At 38.4% G+C, this 19,542-nt stretch overlaps 1 protein-coding gene across 7 annotated transcripts in view; it reads right to left on the reverse strand.

Annotated features, from left to right (window-relative positions):
• Positions 1 to 19,542, reverse strand: part of ERC1 (ELKS/RAB6-interacting/CAST family member 1) — a 303,504-nt gene that overhangs the window by 38,070 nt on the left and 245,892 nt on the right. For all 7 annotated transcript variants that reach the window (XM_075115935.1, XM_075115897.1, XM_075115945.1 and 4 more), the window contains one exon: positions 17,954 to 18,098. In XM_075115935.1, the coding sequence (XP_074972036.1) occupies positions 17,954 to 18,098 (145 nt within the window). The remainder of the gene's footprint in view (positions 1 to 17,953; positions 18,099 to 19,542) is intronic.

Below are 19,542 nucleotides of genomic sequence, written 5' to 3' on the forward strand. Positions count from 1 at the left end.
TCCTGTAAAGACTTTCAGATAGTCCTTTTCTATTTGCTGAAAACATGCAGTGAGCCATACTCTCTGTAAATACCCAACCAGCTCCCTGCTGGAATTTAGCTGTCAGAAACATGGAGAGAATAATCCATCCTCGCCTGTGATTAGGATGTGATGCCCTGCATAACTACCTTGAGTGTATCTATACCTATGTTGAATATACACCTACCTTGAGTGTATGTCTACCTTGAGCATGGGGTCTCTGAAAGATTGTTTCAAGTATTTCACTCTACGTCCCCTTCCCATTCATGATATTTAATGATCCCGGAGACATTTTTCAAAATTGTAAAGAGATGGTACATGCTGAGTTGTTATTTTTGTTTGTAGGTTTAAAAGACACATCATTAGTTAGGTTTGGCTTTCCTTTTCGCTATGTTTACGATTAGCAACTGAGATTCCTCTATTAGCAGCAAACAAACACAATGTTCCGCTGCCTACATATAAAATCCATTCCCATTACTACAGTTCTGTACATCCTGGAGCCTGTGTTTTTGTGAACCCAACAAAGAACACATGCAGCATGCAGCTGCTGGGGTTTGTCAAAGCCTGCAGGATGTAACACAGATTCTACCTGAGATACCAGCTTCTGCATCGACTGTTGGCAATGTTACAACAATGTTACATTATAAAGTGAAAGACTTTATCAGCCCATTTAATTTCTGTGTTTAATGATTTCATTTTTCTGTTCATCTCCCCACAAACGATCACATGTGGGGAGATGAACAGAAAAATGAAATCTTCATTCTGGAGAATTCATATTCAAAAACCTTTGAACTAAACTAAAGGAGGCAGATGATTTAGATATGGAATTTCCTGAGGCTTGACATATGTAGATATATGTGGATGGATTTAAAAAACCTAACTTTGAACTGAAATTTTCCCTGTACAGGAATGTGTCTCTTGGAGCTTTATTAGCTCCCGAGGACATGAACAAATAACTAACTATGGGATTGCCTGATGACAAAGTTTATTGAAATCTATTGCTCTGAATCCTGTATAGAGAAAACTAGCAACACAAAAGACAACCCAGATCAGATCTTGTGTTTGGGATTCCTTATTGTGTTATACCACATGAATATTATAGTATGCATTCCTTTAGCTCTCTTGAACTCTCTTTAGAGATACGTCAAACTGTGTTTAAGACTGACTGATCAGTGGTAATAGAACTGCCTGTCTCTTATTTCTTTCACAAGAGCTAGAACTTGCCCAGTCCCAGATTTAAAAGTGGAAAAAGAAACCCAACTAAAAAATCCTTCCTTCTCTCATGGCTAACTACTCAGAAGCAAACCAAGTATGTTAGTTCTTTGGCATCTTTCCCACCGCATGTAAGGGTCTTCAGCAGAAAGCTCGGTAAGGTGTGTCTTCTTGTATCTCAAAGATGTCTGAACAAGGGCTGGACTCTGAAAACATTTACCATCATATTGTAAACCTAATTTATACTGACTGGGTGGCCTATGCATTAAAAAAACCTTTCAGGCAGGATCAAAAGGACAAATGGTATCCTGTGACAACAGCCTCAAAGAATCCTGCATCCCTCACACTACACAAAACCAAAAAAATTATTTACCGAAACCGATCTGAAGACATCAACAGCAAGCGAAATGAGCTGCTGTTTTAATTCTTAAGAAGAAATAAGAAAACTGGTTATATTCACCTTCCAGCAGTAAGCATATAAAACCTCTATGATCCAGTTTTAAAGTAAGCAGTTAAGTAGTTTTTGTGTTATGAGCCTGCCCTATGGTGCAGTTTGTTAGGGCAAGTCTGATCTCAGTTCCATGCCACGGCAGAGAAGAAGGGTCTTACTGCAGAATTTCCTGCCAGAGAATATAAGCTCAGTATCCTTTGCTGCCACATGCCCTGAAAGCAGAAAAGACTAATTTATTTAAATTAGCTTAACAGCAACTCTTTTTTGCTAAATCACGCTGCTACATCCACTCTCCATCTATTGTGCCGTCTTCATTGCTTCTTTCATCAGTTAAGAACTGATTTCTTTTGCAGACAGCATGGCTACCCTTGAAGAGCATAGGAGTCCACTTTATTACCCATTTTATGCTGGCTAATGAAATCTGCGTGCTTTGGATTTGTATTCTACATCTTCTAAGCATGGCCTTCAACCCTATAATAATCTCTTTCTCTAGCCTGCCTCCCCCATGGTGTCTCCAGGCAAGAGTCAGCTGGGACCAGTGTGAAAGTATGTATGTTCTGAATGGCCAGCCATGTGTGTATGCTACAGCCAAACAAAATATATCATGGCTCAGTTCTTCTTGCCTTTCCCTGTGTGGGAGCACTACTACGGGCTTTTTTCACCTCTACCCAGCTGTGGATGTTAATTAAGTTCCTGTAAGTTACACAATCTTTGAGATTTCTTTCCCTCTGCCAAATTTGGTTGAAAATGGTCAATAAATTGAAAAGTTACTTGGTGAGAACTACAGCTCAGCTAAGGAGATGGATAGTACTGTCATTTAAACTCTTCTTTGGAGGACTTTAGGATAAAAGCTGGTCCAAACTACCATGTTCTGCTCAAGTTGTAAGAGTTTGGATGTAGTCTTTCAATATCACCTTGCATTAAATGTTGCATAGAAGTGGAGTTTTCTACTGCGCTCCATGTTTGTCTTTTAAGATTCTGGGAGGCCGAACTGCTACAAATTCTCAAGTGAACAGCAGCAAGCCTCTCATGTTTAGTTGATGTGTCTGCTGAACGTTTAACATACACAATTTATTCCGTCTCTTTAACCTACTTTGATACCTACCACCAAGGACAACTCAACTGAACAAAAAAGTGAAATGCTACTTCTAGAACAACATGAAAGGAAATACCAGCCTTTGCCATGGTCCTCATCACTCAAACTGTTGAATACTCCTCATTGTGTTTCTCCCCTTGCTCATTTTTCTCCTCTCACACTGTGTTTGTGTGTCCAAGATAAAAATTTCATCTTATATTTTATCAAATGAGAGAGAAACAAAGACAAAAAAGCAGCAGGAAAAACAAACCAAAATGTACTTTGGAGCATAAACACTCCCTAAAAGCTTTGATAGGTTGGTGATACATGTGTTTTACAAAGCAAAATGTAAAAGATATCTCAGGTTATGCTAAGGTTGGAAATGCATTCCAACATTATAATGATCCTCTGATTACTTTAAACTTGCGCAATTTAAGTACCACATTAAACGCCAGAGATAAGTTTAGTCTTACAAAATCTATAAATATCTGAAGGCAAAACTCCTAAATTACCTACATTGTATCCCATAGAACAGGCAAGTATTTCTATCCAAAATAGAACAAGCTTTGTTTGACACAGTTGACTGTACTCCTTCTGTTTTGTTATGACTATTTACTTGAAATTTCTCCTTCCCTTTTCACTTCAGCTTCACTCCACACCCTGCTCATCTTACTCTCGTCTACCTTACTCTGTCCCACTTTCCTTTGTTTTTCTAGTTGGTTCTCCTTTCCAGAATAAATGGACTTGCAAATGCTCAGCTTCACAAAGCTGCCTGTCTAACACGACTGCCTTAGTCACTCTGCTTTTGTCTCTTAGTCCTTCTCCTAGTTTGAAATCAGAAAGTTTTTCAGTCCAGTGAAATGGATTGGCAAAATCTCATCTAGGAATTTATACACAAAATGAATCCTACTGTAAAATCTTAAAACCTAGTCATGATACCCTGCTTCGACAAAATAATTTGTAGGCCACCTGCTCATGTATATCTACATGCACCTTTCCTAGTTGATGTAATTTGGAAGTATTCAAATCTTTGTCTACTGTGACCATGTTTTTACAATAAATATAGTAAAAGCATTCCTTTATTCAGGTATTTTTATTTTTGGAAGGTATAAACCAGTGTTTTTACCACAGCTCTTTTAGCCTTACATATTTTTATTGTTATATGATTCACCACTTCAATTGAATTTGCCTGCAGCTTCAAAGAGTTGTGAATAGCAGCCCCCCTCTATACATGCTGTTCTTGGCAAAAGAAGTAGTTATGTACAGATACAAATTCCTAGATGCTAAAGCGATGTGAGCTGCTCAGTATCATCTCAACACAGACTGTCTGTAACTGCCCAGAACCCGGCTCTGGGTGTATACACGAATGTGTCTGTGTCTACATGATATAAACAGTGTTGATAGTAACTTAAAAAAAAAAAACACACTACGAAATCTCAAGACTATTTATGCTTGTTCTGAAATTAATTTTAAAAGCTGTTGTGTATAAAAGAAAAAGAAAACCAATATTATTCTTTTTCTGCCTTACTTTCATCTTTGAATCTAGGCAAAATCCTCCACGGTAACTGCTGGAGGGAAGAGTTGAAAGGGCATTTCCTTTGACAACCAACAGAGCTTTGCTACCCCAAACTAAATTAAAGCTAAGAATTTTCTCTGTATGGCCAATTATTAGGGTTGACATCCATGTAGAAGAGCCCTGCCTCCTAAAATCCATAGAAACACAGAGACATTACATTCCTGTCTGTCCACACCATCTGTGCGTGTGGTCTGCAGACACAGGATTCCTGTCCATCCACGCTGTCCCTGTGTTTGGTCCACAGAGGCAGGATTCCTGCCTGAGCACACTGCAGCACATGTGCAGTACAGAGCTGGACAGATGATTCCTGTCCATTTGACCCGCTCTTGCATGCAGTATGCAAGTAAGGAAGATCACAATAAACCAACACTTTTTTTCGTCTTTTTCTTCCTGCAGAGGTTGATTTTTCCTATTAAGTCTGCATCAAAGCTTAGGTAACAGTACTAGCTGAAAAGACTGAAGAAACGTTCAAGTTTTCTACTGTATTTGTGCCAAAATTATCCTTTCCAAGGAAATAAGTTCTTTTTCTTTTGACAACATCCATAGCACACAATGTGTAGGTAGAGATGTGCCAGTTTGGTCAGACGAATTTCTCTAAGGTACCTGCATTTCAGACAGTATTCCCATCATTGTTTGCTCTACTCCTAATCTGTTGTCTTTCTGTGATTTACATTATATTATGCCATTACCTATGAGTAGAGGCCCACCCAATGGGCACCATAGAGCACACTGTAAAGCTTAAAAAAAAAAATCTTAGAAAATTCCATCTCTGCTATAGAACCACCAAAAGAAAAAGGTTTGTGGAAGAAGATGTGAAAACAGCCAGTCATACCTCCTGTGTTTTTCCCTTAACAATCCTTTTACTACAAAGTCATTAAACTTAGATAGCTGATGCCACATCTTAAAGAGCCCTGACACAGCAGGGGAAGAAGTAGAGAAGAATGAATAGAAGGACAGGGGCAACCTCAACTGATTTATTTGCAACTAGAAGACCTAGGAGGAAACATGGAAGCCTTCATATTTTTTAAGCCCTCTTTATATCATGGAACAGATTTCTGGCTGACAATGGAGAAGGCCTAGCTAGTTTTGGAAATCAGGAAAGGGGGGAAAGATGAGGAAGAGACGTCAAGAAATCTTTTCATCATCTGAGAGTGATGAAAAGGATAGTGATAGGACAATAAGGCATTAGTCTTAGTCTGCACTTTCCAATCTGTGGATCCTTCCCACTAGATCTGTGAATCCTTCTTCTTCCAGTCCAGAGAAACATACTGATATCTTGCCTGTCTCTCTATGAGATCTGGAAGAGACTTGAAATTCACACAAAATGAAGATCTGTATGTATAAACATACTTCCCTGTAAAAAAAAAAAGTAGAAAAAACCCTAGAATTAGAAGGTACAGTACTTATTACTTCCACAGAGCAAATAAACCCATGCAGTCTTCCAAGTTTTAAACAACTTATGTATGTGTGTGTTCTTAAGGATCACTATATTGCTTTTACTATTTTTTCAGCACCGTTAATGTCAGCAGTCGGCAGAAGTTTGGGCTGCTAGCTGTAATGAAGGAGGCGAAGCCAAGGTTATATCTACTAGTGTTTTGGAGATGCACACTGGCTTGGTATCAGAAATTACAGTTAGGTTTCAGGTTAATGTGAAAGAAGTGAGAAGAGTAATTTCTTAAACTATTAAAAGGATTAAGTGTGGTGCAACAGTAAAATTGAATGTTTAAAAAAGCTAAGTTCCCCCTTCCAAATAAAAATCCACTGAAAAAACAAGAGACATCTAGGTTGTTCAGATCCTAAGAAGAACTTGGCTGGAATCAGCTCTGAGAGCTCCATTTATTTTTTGTTTACTCAACTACAGGAAATATTTGTATTCACACTAAGACAGACAGGAACTGGTGGTAAACGGAAAGAAAGAGAACAAAAGACTAAGTTCTGTGACTGTAAAGTTGTGCTCAAAGAGAACAAAACCCCTAATAAAATGGCTACCCCTTAAACCAGTGCTGTATTCAGGATAAAAGACCATTACTTCCCCCAGGCATCAGTACTGTAATCAGAGTTTAATATATATTTGGAGACTAGAGCTTTATGGAGGTTGAGAAACTAATATTTACCTATACTACTGATAACCAAAAATTGTGCAACATGTTATTGCGAAGGTAAATTTACTCATATTTGAAATCAAGGGTGCTGGACCAGCAAATCAATCTTATATCCACATGATAAATGTTTGATTATGCCAAGTAAAATCCGATAGCAATCTTTTGATAACTGAGCTTGAGACTTATTTTGTCTTTATGCACAATCTTGGACAAATCCGTAAAAGCATTTCTTGGTTCTGAAAGGGTTCAAACCTTTGGTACCACATTTAAGGCAAAGAAGGGCAGACAGAAACCATTCCTTTCTTTTATGTTCAGTACAGGTCCACTTAAAGACAGCAGAACACAAATGCCCCAAAGATGATCTGCCAAAATCACTACCTCATATTTGACAGCATTGTCTGCAGACCCTCATTCAAGGGAGGGACTGCAAGCAGGATCTCCATCAACATCAACTTGCTCATCTTTATCTTTTGGAGTTGGTAGCTGTTACCAGAATCTTCACAGCTTCCCAAGTTAGCAGCCAGCAGAAAAACCTCCATCCCCTCCCCACACACATTCACAAATGTCAAATGGCAAAAACATTACCTCTAGGGAAAAACTACACACTTTTTCTTCAGTCATGAATATTTTTTCACCTTAGAAAAGGGGTGCAGAAAACAGCATGTGCTTATTAAGGAGTAAAATGCATAATTTATTCAGCACCAAAACATGAACAGTAATTTTTTTAAGACTTGGATTCTTCAGAACATAACACCAGGAATTTAACAGAACTGAGAGGAATCTGCAGCCATCAGCATCTGTCCATTTGCAGAGGCTAGCATAAGTAACTGATGCCTAATTTCATAAATCTATGTCTCCTTCTGATAAACCTGATATACTACCCCAACAATTTCTACAACTTGGTATGTAAATTAGTGAAGGGTTAGTATCAAGAAACTAGTCCTAATCGACAGCATTTATATTAGATTTCCAACTGCAACATGAAACTTCTATTTTCCCCTGCATTACCTATTCATTAGCCTGAATATTGTGCACTGGACTAGTCTCAATCAGATTGTTTCAAAAAGGGAAATTATTTTCAAAATTCTAAGGCGCTTAATACAGTGGATGAGAAAAAAGAATCGGTAGACTGAGAAGTATTTCAGTGCATAAGCTCAAAAATACCTGAGACCACTGTTCATCAACAGCTCGCTATTTACTGAAGCTGAAGTTCATTCTGTACAGTTAAGACTTAATTTTTCCATTATCAATTTTTAAGATGGTGGGGATTAAAATTCTCCATTGCAGACTATGTATTTTTCTCTTCTCAGGCAAAAAAGCACTGATTTATTATGTTACTCCAAAAATAAGGCAATAAAATCCCAAACATGCAATATATTCTATCTTATAGATCATTAATTTCCATTACATATTACAAGATGCACAATTCTTTCCATCATTCCTCCTTCAAGTGAAGAACACATCATTGACATATTAAGTCATACAACTGTTAATGTGTAATCCACTTGAAACCTTCTACATATTTAGTTTATGAAACCAATCAGTCACCTCATATCTCTGATTTCACCTTCTCCTTACATGTTTTTAGAACACACCTTGCATCATCTATCACCTCATCAGCTACAGATCTTACACAAATTAAAATCAGTACTAAAACTGGTAAAATGCTTTTCAGCTTTCTGCCACTACCTTTCTACTGACTATCAATACGTGAATTCCTTTTAATAGAAGATAGTTGTTAAACTCACAGGTTCATTAGGCTTTTCATCCAAAGAGAAGTAACCACAAATAGAGTCTTACTTTATAGCCTCAGTGTGAAACTTTTCAGTGTGTTGTGTGTTCCTTGGGGAATAGGGCCAATAAATGTAAGAATAGATAAGCATAATGTACCAAGTTAGCATGTTTTAAATGGAGATGAGGTAAAGGGACACATGTGTCTTCTAGACAATTGCCAATGCCAGGTAAAACAGCCCAAATGAACAGGAATAATTTAGTATAGAAAAAGCTGCATCCAAGCAATGAAATATCAGTAAGGATGGTGACACACTCATCTTGGAAAATCACAGTAATTTTACTGATTTCAAGCAAGTAATTAAAAATCTTCCTATATCTGAAATTTCAGTATGAAATTCCTGTTTCTTCACAAAAAATACTTTCACGGGTTTATCTCATGAAGATTATTTACATATTTAAGTGGAAGCCTCTTTGTCACCAAAACTTCAGAGTTCCCTAAACAATGCATCTAAATGACAAGATTTAAATGTAATCATAAACCTACTGTATTTTCTGGTCAGCCTTCAAACATCGTCAATTCAAATACCAAGAGAGTGATGCCAAACCAACCCAGCCACAAGAACCGATTGTCGGAGAGCTCAAATTTTTTACCCCTGAGGCACATCCTGCCGCTGGACAACAAACAGGGAGTAGTCGTGTATGGGTCCTTCCCAACTACCCCACATATCGTAGAAGTTAAGCAAAAGAAGATGCACCCATAATTTTATTTCTTGAATGAACAACTATTTCGCAATCTTGAGTTAGTCTAAACCGCTCTTTCTGAGCTTTTGCAGCTATCTCATTAACTCATCAGCTAACACAGACTGTCAGGGAGGGTAACTATTCTCAACAGAAAACTTGGAGCACAGGAGTCTCATAGGAATAAACACATAAATGCTCTGTTGGATGTTTGCATTAAAAAGACCTGTTCTAATATATTCTCTTTATTTAATTGAAAACCAGTGGCTATCAGATAGGTGGTTTGTGCCACAATAACTACACAAAACCACCATACGGTACAACTGCGACATGAAATGACAGTGATTATCGGTGAGCCAGTGAGGCTTAACAATTTTAACTGATATCAAACACCAGCCGACTGGTTGTCACTTACAGAAATGGAATACAGGGTCTCTCAACTGCTAACTTAGACCTGTCCAGCAATCCTGATTTTCTAGTCAGGGACACTGTTGCTTAAATAACTTAGTATAGGCATTCATAATCCTTGAATGACAGATACTGTAAATGTGTCTGTAGATGCTGTCAGCAACTATCCAATTAATTTACATTTATTTGTGCAAAGTTTTGGTGAATTAAAAAGCTGTAAAATCATAACATGAAACTCAATATAATCAATACATGGAGAAATATTTCTAAGAGAATGAAACAGGTTTTTGAAAACTGATATCAAACTTGGGAAATATTAGTCCACAGTGTTTTTTTAAATGTTAGGAATGTCTAGAAAGAAAGGGTAGCAAGTACTGTATTGTCACCTGAGTTTTAAAGTACTCTTATAAATCTTTGAGCTCAATCACTCAGTGAGGCAAAGAACCTTCCCCTTTGAGCAAACCTAGGTGGTCACCATTGCCATGCCCTAAAAACTACCGGCTGAGACATGAGTGAAGGCACAAACAGAAAGCACACGTGGCTGTTTACTGCAGGGCCAACAGGCAGTTCCCTCCTCCAGCACCGTGAGGCCAGTGACAGCAAGGAGCACACTTGAGCATACATTATTATTTAGTAATACAAGAGGCAGTGGATAAAGGTAAAAGGAGGAGGGAGAGGGGAACGAGAATATAAGTAATACCACGGGAAGGTGAAATGCTGCCCCAGAAAAGACTGCTGACGCTACACTGAGTGCTGTTGCTGTGGTAACCGATGATTAAAAATGATGGGAAAAAAGTCTGGAGAACATGGCAAAGAGAAGGTGCTTTCTTTTAATCTGCAAGGGCTTCTTGCACTGTGCTTCAGGAAGCAGTGTTCAAGGGCAAGACAAAGCCTTACTTTCTGTGCCTGCTCGGCTGCTGTCAGGGTGCTGGGGTCTGCTCCTGGCAGAGATCCCCCCTTGACAGAAACAATTACTGAGGAGCAAAGCAAGCAGTGCTATGATTGATAATTTGGGTGGATTATAGGCCTTCGACAAAAGCCATGATGCTTAAATTTGACAGCTGGCAATGCTTGATGAAAGCCAATTAGTGGTTATATATTCACTTCTGCCAGAAGTTTCTTCTGTTTCTAGCCCAATAGCTTCCCGAATAGGAAGCGTACAGAGTGCTTCCCCCACTTCTGCCTGCTCACATGTATGCCAGCTACATTGTCAGTACAGCTAAGAATATACTATAAAAACTATATATTTTGGCATCCTTGTATATTAAAGCCAGTAGATGCAAATTCTGTAAAGCTGCATTTGGCCCTACAGATAGAGTTGGTAAAAGAACGTGAAAATACGACTTTACACCAACTCTATGTACTATGCAGTGTGTAAAAGAGGCTGTGACTGCACTAATAGGTACCAAGTTCACTACAAGTGACAGTAGTTCTCAAAATGCTTCACTGTTCCTTGAAAATTTCCTGGCAAAGTACATTAATCTGTCTGTTGCTGTTTCGAATAGGTTAATCCGGCATTCAGAGAATACCAGAATTCACAGAGTACCTTCTGTTCTGTGCAATACATGCAGGGCCCTCTGACATACAAGTCCCCTTCAAACTTGTCTATCTGTTCTTAACTTTTTTATCACATAGGTTTTCTCTCCCCACTTTTGCAACTATTTCCACTCTTGCTAGTGCAAGTATGTGGGTACTGTGGTGAAGAGATCAATAAAGAAAGATGGATCCAAGTGCCCTGAATCTCATCACTTGTTTCAAACATTAAACTTTAGTTTGTTTTCTCAGCTATAAAGAAGCCAATGCCACCACACTCAGACAACTTAAATCCATCTTCCTAGACTTCCTAAGTCCCCTTCTGATGATGGTTTGAGAGGTACCGCCACTCATTAAACTTCCATTGCACCGGCACCATCGCACCACCGGGACCTCTCAGATGCTCTTGGAGAAAAACGGTAGTTCTGTCACAGAAACAACACTACATTTGGCAATTGCTTGCAGTGATAGTATCCATGTCACCTGAAGAATAAATTTGTTTGCTAATAAGGTAATCGCTCTCATCAGACATGGTTTCAAATCAGGGCAGCTGAGGCAATGCAAAGACTAACTGCATGTCTCGCAGGATCTGTATTATTTCATCAGGCAGGGTGGTAATAAAAACTGCCAGAAGCGTGGTCATGCTGCTACAGCTCCATGGCGGTAAGAGGAAAATGCCTGCCTGTCAGTCTCCTTTGACCTGTTTTACATTCTCTTGTTACAAAGAGAAATGACTCCAACCAGTGGAACTTCACTTCGGAAAAGTTCGCAGCAGCGGAGTGTCAGGTGTCAGTGTGCAGGGTTTCCAGAGAAACAAGTAACAGTGGAAAACTAGCATTTTTCTGAGGGAGAAGCTATCCTGGAATCTAAAATTCTTTCCTTTTCCTCATGATCCCATGAACCACATTTACATGAGAAACAAATCTGTGCAGTACCTTGGCCTCACAAAGAAAGTCAGCCAAAATCTTTGCAGGGAAGAAGTACAAAGTAACACAGAGAAAACAGCTTTGGGACTTGCATGGGTAGATGAAATATATATTAAATATTGCATAAATGCTAACTATTAGTACTACTAGTCATCACCAAGTAATTCCTCTCGATTTATGGGAATGGTAAATAACAGCCCCTCAATTCGTGCTGGCCCACAGAGGAAGGAAAGCTCATGATGAGGTGATAGAAGTAGAAGGGAACAAAAGGTATCAAAGATTCCTCTGAATGGCAGGCAAGCTGACTACATAACCCCTACTTTCAATAACATGGTTTCTTATCTCCCTTCACTAGAACAGATGGGAGCTCTTTTCACTAAGTTAAGAGAACAGCAACAGTGTATGTAACAAGGATAGGTAAGGCAAGGGAAGTACTAAGGGAGAAAAAGTGGACTTTAGAGAGGTACATTAGAAGGAAAAGGAAACTTAAGACAAAGGTTGATTTTCTAATTAATCAAAAGCGAAAGCCATCAAAAAAGAAAGCCAAGGAGCTCAAAGTGCTTATGCCTTTTCTGTGTCAGTCTTCACTAAAAACTGTACTCAGGTGACTAACAAAATTCATTTCAGTACTCAGAGAATATCATTTTAGGTCAGAAAAGGAAAAAACCAAATGATACTAAAAAAAAAAAATCAGATACCTTCAAATTTTCTAGTTCTGACTATACTATATTAGGAAAGAGTTTATCTACTATAACGAAAGCTATTAATGGTTACTTTTGAGAACCTGTGGGAACTGCTGAGGTTTTGGAAGACTCCATTAAGGTTTCTGACACTGTCTCACATGACATGCTTATGAACAAGTTCAGCTAAGGAAAGGCCTCCTTTTGAGCTTTGTCTAGTTTTGGATACCACACTTGGAGAAAGAAAAAAGACATCAAATAAAATCTAAGAAAGAACAACTGGAATGATCAGATATCTAGAAAACAAGACACATGAAAACTGGAAGAAATGAGACTGTCTGGTTTAGAGAATAACACAGAGGAGATACCTCTGTGTAAACCAAAAGGGCTGCTAAAAAATGCAAAGAAATAGTCATTTTTTTCTATGCCCATAACAGATAGAAAAAGTAGTAATGGACTGCAGTAAATGAAGGGACATTACAGATGCACAATGACATTATAATGATAAAGACAGATGAGCCATAGAAAAGACTTCCCAAGACTGAAGGTCTCCATCACTAATAGTATTTAAGAACAGATTACAGGTATAACTGAATAAATTAAGCAGGTTACGCAGAGCTGGCTGTCCCGAGCCCAGTACTATTCAGTATTTTTCATTAATGATCTGTGATCTTCTGTGAGAGCAGAAAATATATGTTTATGAAATATGTGGAGAAAGCTTAGCTGGGTGATTCTGTGGGCATGTGAAAGTGTAGGATCGAAACTCAACATGTTCTTAAAAAACTGAGGAACTGATCTGAAAATGATTTTTATTTAGAAAAAGGCAGCATAATAAAAATGTACCCGGTATTAACCTAATCTGGAGTCGTACCACTTAAAATGAAAATTTTGAGATCCCATCATCAATAACACTGAATCAAGCTAGTCCCTGGTAACTTCTGCTACAGTATATTATAAAAGAATTGGGAATAATTATGAAACATTACATAATAATACAAGTGAATACAGTGATTTACAAACAATTCAACTGAATAATATTCCAAGCTCTCAGAAGAGACACTGATACAGTTCAGAGCCTCCTAAAAATTTCCCCACTATCACTTAACATTTATGGCATAGTAGTGCCTAGAGATGCTGGTCAAGTCAGACCCCCACTGTGCTAGACATTGTACAAACACAGAAAATGACAGTCTTTGTTCCAAAGAGCTCCTAGCAGAAAACCCCAAGTGTTTAAGACTCGAAGCCCACAGACAGGAAAACCTCAGCCCATTCAGATATGCCTTCCCTTTACAACTCAGAGCTGCAGAGTAGCGTTTCATCCCATTACAAAAAAATATACCCTGATTGTTAAAACTTTGCTTGATAAAGAAAGGAATAAATGGCAAACAGGCTACTTTCTAACAGATGAGTGGTGGATGTGCTGCCACAAAGCAGGCCAAAGCTCCTTGGGTCTCCATCAATTCCAGCATGACACACGTCGTAGGGGCTTCTGTATGGCACATAATCCGAGCACGCTGGCTGGCGCTCGCCACGCTACATCTGGATTCTGTTAGACAATTTTCAGCTCTGTTTTCTTGCAACAGCCCTGGCCCCCTCTGGTGAAGCAGCCTCCCAACCACTGCTTCTCCATGAACTGCTCACGGAGACTAAGTACTCTGGGAGGAAGTAAATTGGGACCACATTAGCAGGTGACCCTCGCCCTGCAATTGGCCTGCCTTTCCGATGATCGAGGAAATCCCTCATACAAACTGACAACCAATATGAAACAGGCAGCTCCATTTACTGGAAAGCCTGGTCAATGCCGAGTGCCTCATTAGGAAATGGTCTCTATATTGAGGCACATTCCTGCAATTCAGAGCCTAGAAACTCTAAATTAAAACAACATTGATGCCATATCCTCTTTCCGAAATGCCTCTCTTCATCCAAACTTTAATACACATACTTAAAGAAATTAAAGAACCAAAATGTCTTTGGCAGGACTCCTTCCCTCTCTTTTGCACTAATACCCTTCCCTTGGGAGTGACTAGGAACGTGACACAGTGTTGGGAAGGGACAAAGGAGACTTAATGCAAGAAATATCTGCAGAGCCCTCCAGAATCTGCACAATGTTTCCTTGATGAATCTATGTGCCTTCACCACTATTTTTAAATTAACTAACATCACCTGAAATTGTGGGGTTGAAGAAGTTGGAACTTTTTTTTTTCCCAAGAAGTAAATTGAGGCTTATCAGTAGAATGAGTTTTTGTTCCGGGAGACAGTTGTATCTTTCTACACTCTAAGAAAGGTCAATTAACAGTAAGCCAGTGTGCTAACAGTGGTAGCCATCGTAGCAACTCAATGATAACCAGCACAGGCAATGAAAAGGCATAATCTGAATCTTATCATACACACTTGGATCCATTCACACTCACTATTGCAGCGTAGCAGAAAACTGCTTTCCTAAAGCGTTATCTCTCTCAGAGGCTCTTTCCAGTTTGCAGTGAGATTCAGAAATCAGGCGTGTGGTACCTACCACAGCATGCATAACTCTTCACACAAACCACCCCCTTCCGATATTGCTCAGCATTTCTATTTGCATCCTATGTACGTGGAAATGGGAATCTTTTAGTCAGCTGTGCCTGCCAGCCAACTGAAAAAGCTGCTTTCCCACCACAAAGTCTAAGCATTTCTTAGAAATGGGACTGAAATACCAAATACTTATCAGGGAGCTGAACAGCTCTGAAACAATCTTAAAGGCAGAAGGAAAGAATTACTGAGGTTAGGATCCCAGTTCTGAATCTAAAGGGTTGAATAAACTTTTTAGGCTCCAGAATTGCATTTCAAAGCCTTCTAGGAGATCTTGATTAACTGGATTCACTTGCTGTTCTTGAACAGCTGTGTTTAATACATTTGCAAGTCTGAAATCTTCTTCATTCACAATTTCTACTGTAAATTTAGAAATTAGAGCTAAACTTTTAGGAAGTTCCTGAAATGCTATATAGTCCTGTGGAGCTGGCAAACACAGATGGACCTTTGTTCTGAAGATGTGGAAAAGGGTCCATGTAGAGAAAGCTTAAATTGAGGAAGCAGCATAGTTGTTGTGTTGGAAAATATGAGGCTGGTGACCTGTAAAAACTGAAGAGGACCACAAGGGCCAAGTACACAGATTATTTGCAAAACGTGGAAAAATTGGATTTGCTTTGACTATATCAGTAATGAGGATCCTGTAAAATCTCATAGCCTTCTCTTCTGACCCATCTCCTATTTGTGGAGCTGTCAAAGTTGGTATGAATTGAATTGATGCAGAAAAAGTACATACCAAAACTATTGGTACTGAAAAAAAAAAAAGCCATGTCAGATCCCCTGCACCTTATAAAGGTGGTGAGTATTACTGTGATACTGTTACTATGATAAGTAACTTTGAGAAGCTTTTCTTTCAGTGCATTGAAGGCTGCACACAAAAAAGGATAAAAGATGATACCTCTTTAAGATATAGGATAGATTTTGGGAAGGATGTGTCATATCTCTATTAGGTCACATAAATATTTCTCAGGCATGGTTTAAATATAGTTTAGATTGTTTTTATATAAACATATATTCTGCCTTGGGGATTGGGGATGCACTGGAGAATACCTTGCAGCCCCACTAGCTATGATTTTATGTTTATACTTATACTACTCATAGTACAGATGTGTTGAGGATATTATTTTCTGCTTCTTTTTTTTTAAGATGACAATCTTATACAACCTTAAGCAATGATGAGTCTTTGTAGCTCATGGAAGTTTTGGAACCAGAAACCTCAAAGGCATCTGGATATTGCAGAGAATGTTTTGTAAAAGGACTATTGCTCCAACATGAGCTCAGAATTGGTCTCACTTCATAGCAAGAACAATTTCAAATTAACCTCCTTTGCAGTTTTAGTTTATCTGGGAAATTAAGTATCCCACACCTACACAGAAAAGCACCTAGAATGAGCACTGTTGAAGGAAATGGCCAGTCTTTTTAGGAACAGCATATGACATTGTAAGACTTATCAGCACTGAAAACTAATGATATGAACTACAACATTAAAAAAACCCACCTAACTGAAACCTAAGTCATTACACATAATCATAACCTTAATACATAAATATACACAAAGATTCAGTAGAAAAAACCCCACCACAGAACACTAAAGATTGTTCCATCTACCCACAAAGGATAATCAGGAGGAAACTGGGAAGGGCAAGGGGCGTGAAAGTGGTAGAATTTAAACTTAGGACAACAAGAACTGATGAAGTTCCAATTTCTCTTGGAATGAGTGGTAATGCATATTAAGGGTGGTACACCTACGGACAATTACACAAAGAAAATGAGTACTTTACATCACTGTGACCACTTCTGAATCCTGTTCTAGTACAAGGTCATCTGGCTGACAAGTAAAAGTAATTATGACTGTTGCTTGAAAGTAAATAATACAAGACTGTAAACTACACTTCTTACTCATTTTGAAGCTGGTATAAGCATCGAAATTACTGTTCTTAAATTAAAACTTCCATCATTTTTATTTTAAAAATACAGTGCCAGTAACCTACTTGTGTTTCCTAAGGAAGAAGCAGAGAAATCGCTTATCAGAAAGCAGGCCTGATTTTGTCTTGCTGTCTTTGACAGCAATAGAAATCATCTGTTTGACAGGTGAAATGTTGCATATAAAACTTTATGAAAATGGAATCGGTGGCACTGAAGAAGTTGACACTGGATTGGCAGCAGCATATGTCCTATTACAGGGAATGTGGCAAGGGAATAACTCAGAAAAACCCACCAGAAGTGCTGAAGTGAAAAATCTACACAGATTTTTCAGATCCTAAATCTCTTATTGCCAGGGATGCCTTTTGCTTCCCCTGTGTTTTATTGCCAATGTATTTTTCACATTGCATTGGATACTGAAACACAATATTAAAGGCTTGAATAGAAACACACTTTTTCTGATTATTATGCCACAAAAAGATCTTAGAAATGGGAAAGGCCAGAAATAGGAAAGGACCAATCTCCTCACAAGCATAAGACCTCCCGAATACCACCCTAGTAGCTGGCATTCCCATATAGTGCTTCTGTCACAGATTAGAAATCATGGTAGAGACTGTGTGGTATAACACATTCATATCTGAGCTTTACAGCAAGGACAAATTCCAAACAAAATCCCAATCAAATATAGACCAGCAAAAGAAGTATCACTACATTTCCCTGAATCTGTGATTATTTGTGCCTGTAGAAGATAATAACCAATGTCCTTTTTATTCACAGTTTCCCATACATTCTACCACATTTACTACTTGGGCAGTGACACCAGGTCCCTCAGCACTGAGACTTCTTCTTTCCCCACCATGTTTTATAGACTTCATGACCGGTAGCTAGTTTGAAACTGTTATTTATGCACTTTCTATTCCAACATACGACAAGATTATACATCAGTTCAATAAATCAAGATAATAACCTCACACCAGATTATTAACTATGTTCCTTCCTAGCCCTCTCTACCCACCTGCTGCTTGAGCTGTTGCACAAGACGGTCTTTCTCTCGTTTCAGTGCAGCCACTTCATCTTGGGTCTTCTTCTTAGAGGATGAAAGTTCTAGCAGAGCAATATTGGCATCTTTTTCACTAATGGCAGCAAGAAGGGCTTCTTGTCTGGAAAAAAACATATAAATACATTATTACCCTGCAAACTTAGAGGAATTCTCTACAAAGAGTTGAACATACCCCATAAAGGCTATAGCAGCGTGCAACTCTGAAGAGCAGTAATAAGTATGTTTGTCATGGTTATATATCCATTGGTGGAGCAGGAAGTCAAGACCCACCCGCCTCCCCCTAAATGACTATGCTGATACCGAATTATTGCTTATAGGATAAGAAAAACATATAATAATATGTTATTATTCTGCACTCAGCTTCTCAGTTTTTAATAACTACCATTTATTATTACTTTGGCTGAACATTTTCATTCTTTATAATTTTCTAAACATTTCCAGAACAGATTTTGAGAATATGTGCACAAATACTGGACTAATCGTAAGACTTCTGTGTTAAATTATATTAGGTTATACTGCCTATTCATGCAGCTGTTTTAGAAGAATGTGGCATGTGACAAGTTTGTTGAAAACACTTGAACAATACAGTGTATTCCCAGAAGGAAATGATGACACAGATACTTTTGTGCTACATGACAGATGTTGAAATAGATGCCTTCAAGGATATTTGAGCTATTCTTTGACTTTTCATGTGAATAACCAATATAATAAGCTTGTTGGATGGATGTCCTGAGTAGTTAAGACAAAGATAGCCCTGCCCTCATCACAAACCTTTTGTAGACTCACAGAAATGGTGTAAATGAGAACGTTCTGTAGCAAGATCTTGAGGGTCAAGCACTATAATAACTAGATATAGAAACACAACCGTGACATACTCTTTCCCAATAACAAAATACTCTATTTGTAAGAGTTCAGAAACATTTATAGATACTAGGAAGAGAGGAGACAAAGACAAAAGCCCTTATTGTAAAACAGCAGTTCTCAAATAAACTCAAAAGATTGCTCTATGTTAGGGAAAACAACTCTCTGTCATTTGAACTTAATTCTCACCTGTAGCTGGTGTGGCCAAACCAGGATGTGCAACAGGTCATAAAATAAAACTTTGGCCTTATTGCCCAATAGGGGTGGCTTGTCCCACCTCTCATCACCTTGCAAAGAAGGAATAAAATGAGGTCCTAACCATTTGAGATGGTGTGAAAGACGGCATCGTGCAGGAGTGATGATGAAAAACAAGCTCTGAATACTACAAATTTTGTTAACTACGTTTTATCTAAAAATTTAGTTGTAAATGTGGTTAAAGTAGTAAAAATTCCAGATTCCGAAACAATCAAAATTTTTACTGGGTCTAGTTTATAAACAAAATAATTAATATTGCTAATATCAGAGAATGATTTTTTAAAAATAATGTGCTAAAACTATTCCCCAGGGCTCAGTGTTGGGGCCGGTCCTGTTCAATATCTTCACTGATGATCTGGATGAGGGGATCGAGTGCACCCTCAGTAAGTTTGCAGATGACACCAAGCTGGGTGGAAGTGTCCATCTGC

This window comes from Phalacrocorax aristotelis, chromosome 1 (genome assembly GCF_949628215.1).
Source record: "Phalacrocorax aristotelis chromosome 1, bGulAri2.1, whole genome shotgun sequence".
NCBI lineage: Eukaryota > Metazoa > Chordata > Aves > Suliformes > Phalacrocoracidae > Phalacrocorax > Phalacrocorax aristotelis.